The sequence below is a fragment of the Monopterus albus genome, unplaced genomic scaffold, assembly GCF_001952655.1.
Source record: "Monopterus albus unplaced genomic scaffold, M_albus_1.0 scaffold71.1, whole genome shotgun sequence".
Classification (NCBI taxonomy): Eukaryota; Metazoa; Chordata; class Actinopteri; order Synbranchiformes; family Synbranchidae; genus Monopterus; species Monopterus albus.
The window spans coordinates 647369-651438 of NW_018127951.1; the positions used below are offsets into that span (position 1 = coordinate 647369).

Genomic DNA, 4070 nt, shown 5'->3' on the forward strand with positions numbered 1-4070 from the left:
CTACTACTACTTAGTAGGCTTTGCTGCTATGCAGTTAAATTAATGTGGTGGGCTTATTCTTTTCTGAAGTCTAGTTTTAAGAATAGTGGAAGTTACACTTTTTTTCTTCCTCCATTTCTGGCGCCCCCTGGATGTAGGCGCCCTTAGCATTAGCCTATACTGCCTATGCCACGGGCCGGACCTGCGAGTGGCTGTTCCTCAACAGAAATCAGTGATTTTATTTTTAAGTTTTTCCCCTACATGCCCTCTTCTTAAAACCAGATCTATCAGCACTGTTGGGTTGGTGGAGCGCTCTTTCATATGACCCTCAGGTCCGTCTTTATGTCATGATCCACTGCACTTTAGCAGGTGTGAGCTCAGTTGCTCGACTGCGGCTGCAGATCAGTTTAACCCAGTGAAAACAAAGGTTAGGCTATTTGGAGCATTCAAGGTCTGGCAAATAATTCATAAACCAGTTCGGTTATGAGAGAAAAACACTCAAACTGGAAGAAGGAACTTCTACAAATGCAGGTGGTGCGTTGCTATCTACTGGCCACAGGATGGCGCTCCTGCGCTCCTGGGCCTCAGTCTGCACGAAGGTGCAGAAACTGAACAATTACGGCCTTGAAGGTCTAAACGGTCTTCTACTTGTTGCATGTGAACAAAGAAAATTTTGTCAGTCACAGACACAAACTGGGCCGACCTGTCGTTTCCTCCATTAGTGTCAACTCACTACAGCTATTGTTAAACCAATTACAGAGGTGTTAATGGACGATGGAAGGCCTCTTGGCATGAAAACCGGCCCGCAGTGAGAGGATATGACTAAATGTATGTTGGATGGGGGAGGGAATGGGATTTTAAAGGAGCAGTACACCAATCAAAGATGCTCATTAAGAGCCAGTGTTTTCATCTTGGTGGGTCATGGCCAAAATCCCAGAGCTCATCCCTTAGCAAGTGTGTGGAGATGAGGCCAGATAAAGAAATCTGGGTGTGTTCGTTTGTTTGTTTTACTTTAGGATTCAAAGAGCCTAAGAACACTTTGTCCACTGTATAGTGATTATTATACTGAGAAAGAACAGAGCAGTGGAGCCAGTTGAGCACACAACTCAAAGTTAAATAAAGAAAAATCATGTGTTTTCTTGCAGGTGTTTTTCTTCCAGAGCTGCATGAATGTGAGGCTGTAAATGTCAATTCCCCAATGGTGACTGAAGGCAGTAAAAGTATAGCTGAGTGTCGTGCATATGAATCAACATCCAAATTAATAAACTAATGTTTGATTGTAAACAAGTAGCTTTTCTCTTGTTTGTCAGCAGATCTGAAACTGTTCTGGTTTTACATCAGAGGCCAGAGTTGATCCGCCTTGTCATCTAGAACTGGATCAACCATCCATATGAGAAAAGAGCTCATGTCTTTCAGGTTTAATTACATCATTACAGACACCGAGGTGATAGCTCATTCCACGCGTTGATAGACTTGACAGCCTTTTGCAAACAGCCGATAATCGCCCAGTCTTTACAGGTGATGGCCTGCTGAGTCTGACAGCAGGCCTGTGCTATCAGGCTGAGATCCAGCTGAAATGTGGCGATGGAGAGCAGCTGAAGACACCTAGAAGGTATTAACAAAATGCCTCGTGACTAATGGAAACGTCATGATTATAAATACAATTCAGACGCAGTTTTCTTGAAAGCGAGGTTAAGAGGTATCGCCAATAATGGATATTGTAAAATCTTTATGGAGATACCTAGCACGATGTTAAAAAGACACTGAATCGGACCTTCAACACCAGAGGTCTCTGCATATTTTGGAGCATCTGTGCGCCGATATTCCTTCCTGTTACTTTTAATTTCCCCGAGATCTTTTCTCACAGTCTAAATCCCGTCGACCTCCCGCCTGCGCATCAATTACATCTCCACTGAGTGGCCATTAGGCATAGGCATTGACATTCACAGGCTTCCGTCTGCACCCAGGCTTGATGTGTATTCCACGACACAGGAGTCCGGCCCTGTGCATTACACTAGGATTACATTATTTATTGTGGGCTGCTTCTCCCTGGTGTCGGGCCTCGAAGTTCATGGAAGGAGGCCTCTCACGTTCAATCTGAGCCAAATTTACGCACACACTGCGCAGGAGCATCCGTAAGCCAAACGGAAAAGAGCATTTGGAGCATTTATAGCTTGAATCCGCCTGATAACAATAAATGGGAGCCTACTAGGCACAAGGACTTTGTTTCATATTCATTTAATGCTATTTTTGGTGCACCAGAAGTAAAAGTCTAGACAAAAGTCCGCTTGAATCACTGTTTATCAGTGTGGTGGTGGTGGGGACTTGAGGTCCTTGCTGTTCTGTTTTTCTGATTGGGATCTTCTCGTGGTCTGATTTTCTTTTTATAGTCCAATATTTTCACGATAGTCCTGGTTTTTCTACGACTACCAAGAAAATATTTTATTATCAAAACCCAGAATCGGAAAAAAACTGGTTTTACTTCAGTGGTTACTGAAGCTGAGCCCACGGAGAACAGGCTGTTAAAAGTTTCTTGCACCGCAGAAGTGTCTATCACACACACACACACACACACACACACGTGACACATGCCTCCCCACGTCAATAAAACAGTTCAATATCGAGTAAAGCCTAATGAAATATTCTAAGTATATGAACCTTTTCGAGTGTATTTCAATACAAATTCCAAAAATACAGAACAATGCAAGAAATGGGCAAGAAAAAACGACCGAATGCGGTGTTTTAAGTCGAAAAGAAGCACATTTAGGCTGTTTTATCTCTTTATATAAAAAAACAATATATCACAACGGATTATGAACGTGTTATTAACTTCTGACCACACTGAAACACAATCCTAAATCTCGCTGCTTTATTAAGACAAAAAATCCACTGGGCTCTGTCACTGAAGGATTATGGAACAGTGCGTCCGGGTGGCCCCAGTGTAGCCGCCTGGCCAATATACAGCACACCAGGGGGCCACATCGGCCTTCAGCGGGGCCCTTCCTGGATCAAATGGGCGGGGCGGGACCCAGCCGGCCTTTATAAGAGGGCTCCGTCTAGGTTGGTGTGTATTAGCGCGCTACACCTCAGCCTGTCACAGGCTGCATCCCGAGGCCCGGTGGACACAAGGAAACAGGCCAGATGAAGAAGTCAGCATCTGCTGAGCCACAACGAAATTAAAGTCATTTAAGAATGGATGAGTGACTAAAAGAAATATTAACTTTACTATTCCCAGGAGCAGAACATCACGTTTTATTTGATTTCTTCCCGCCCCCCGCGTTTTGGCTCTAGATATTTTGTCCTTCTTTCTTGGCAAAAGAAGGAATCTGTTTGGATCCTCTCCAAGAACATTAAACTTTGTAAAGGATTTTACATTTATTTAGATTTTTTCAACTAATCCGGTCGCAGATAAGTTTTTCTCCTCCAGATATTTGTGCTGGGGATGTTGAGCTCTGTGAAGATGGAAACCCATGATCTGCCAGAGTGGAATACTTTCTACAGCGAGGCCAGTGAGGTAAGGACGCATTTACAAGTCAAAATAACAATAACAACAATAAATAAATCATACTGTTCTTGTTTTAATTTGCCTCAAACGGAAGAGTAAATCACCAATTCTTCTTGGAGTCATGAAAAGAAATGATGTCAAGATTTTATTTACGCACACTTTTAGCAGGACTGAACGAAAAACAGCTGTAATCCTATGAAAATTTATAAAATAATATTTTAAAGACTTTGCACTAAAACCACAAGCTCCTGGTATAGTATTAATCATTTAAATAATTAAACCGAGCATCAATGCGCCCCTCAACATTTTACAGGAATATTACAGTACAAGAGAAAAGAACCAAAAACTACAAAAAAAAATGTTATCTTTGTCAAAACGCCAAATATTTTGAAGTAAAATAGAAACTGTTTTCCACAAGCAATTAAAATTACTTCGATTTTACATTTTAATGAATTGTTAATACATATCGCCTGATATAAATTATATTAGGAATATCCAGGTTTTAACTTGGCACCAAGTGATTTGCTCGTCTCTAGCCTTTCCTTCCCCGTGTGTCGCGGCAGCCGCTGAAGTGTTGCGGCCATCA

At 42.2% G+C, this 4070-nt stretch overlaps 1 protein-coding gene across 1 annotated transcript in view; it reads left to right on the forward strand.

Annotated features, from left to right (window-relative positions):
* The first annotated feature begins 3034 nt into the window (after positions 1-3034).
* The window catches only part of foxa3 (forkhead box A3), a 4007-nt gene continuing 2971 nt past the window's right edge, over positions 3035-4070 (forward strand). The window contains exon 1 of the mRNA XM_020605589.1: positions 3035-3493. Coding sequence (XP_020461245.1) covers positions 3422-3493 — 72 coding nt within the window. The 5' untranslated portion in view covers positions 3035-3421. The remainder of the gene's footprint in view (positions 3494-4070) is intronic.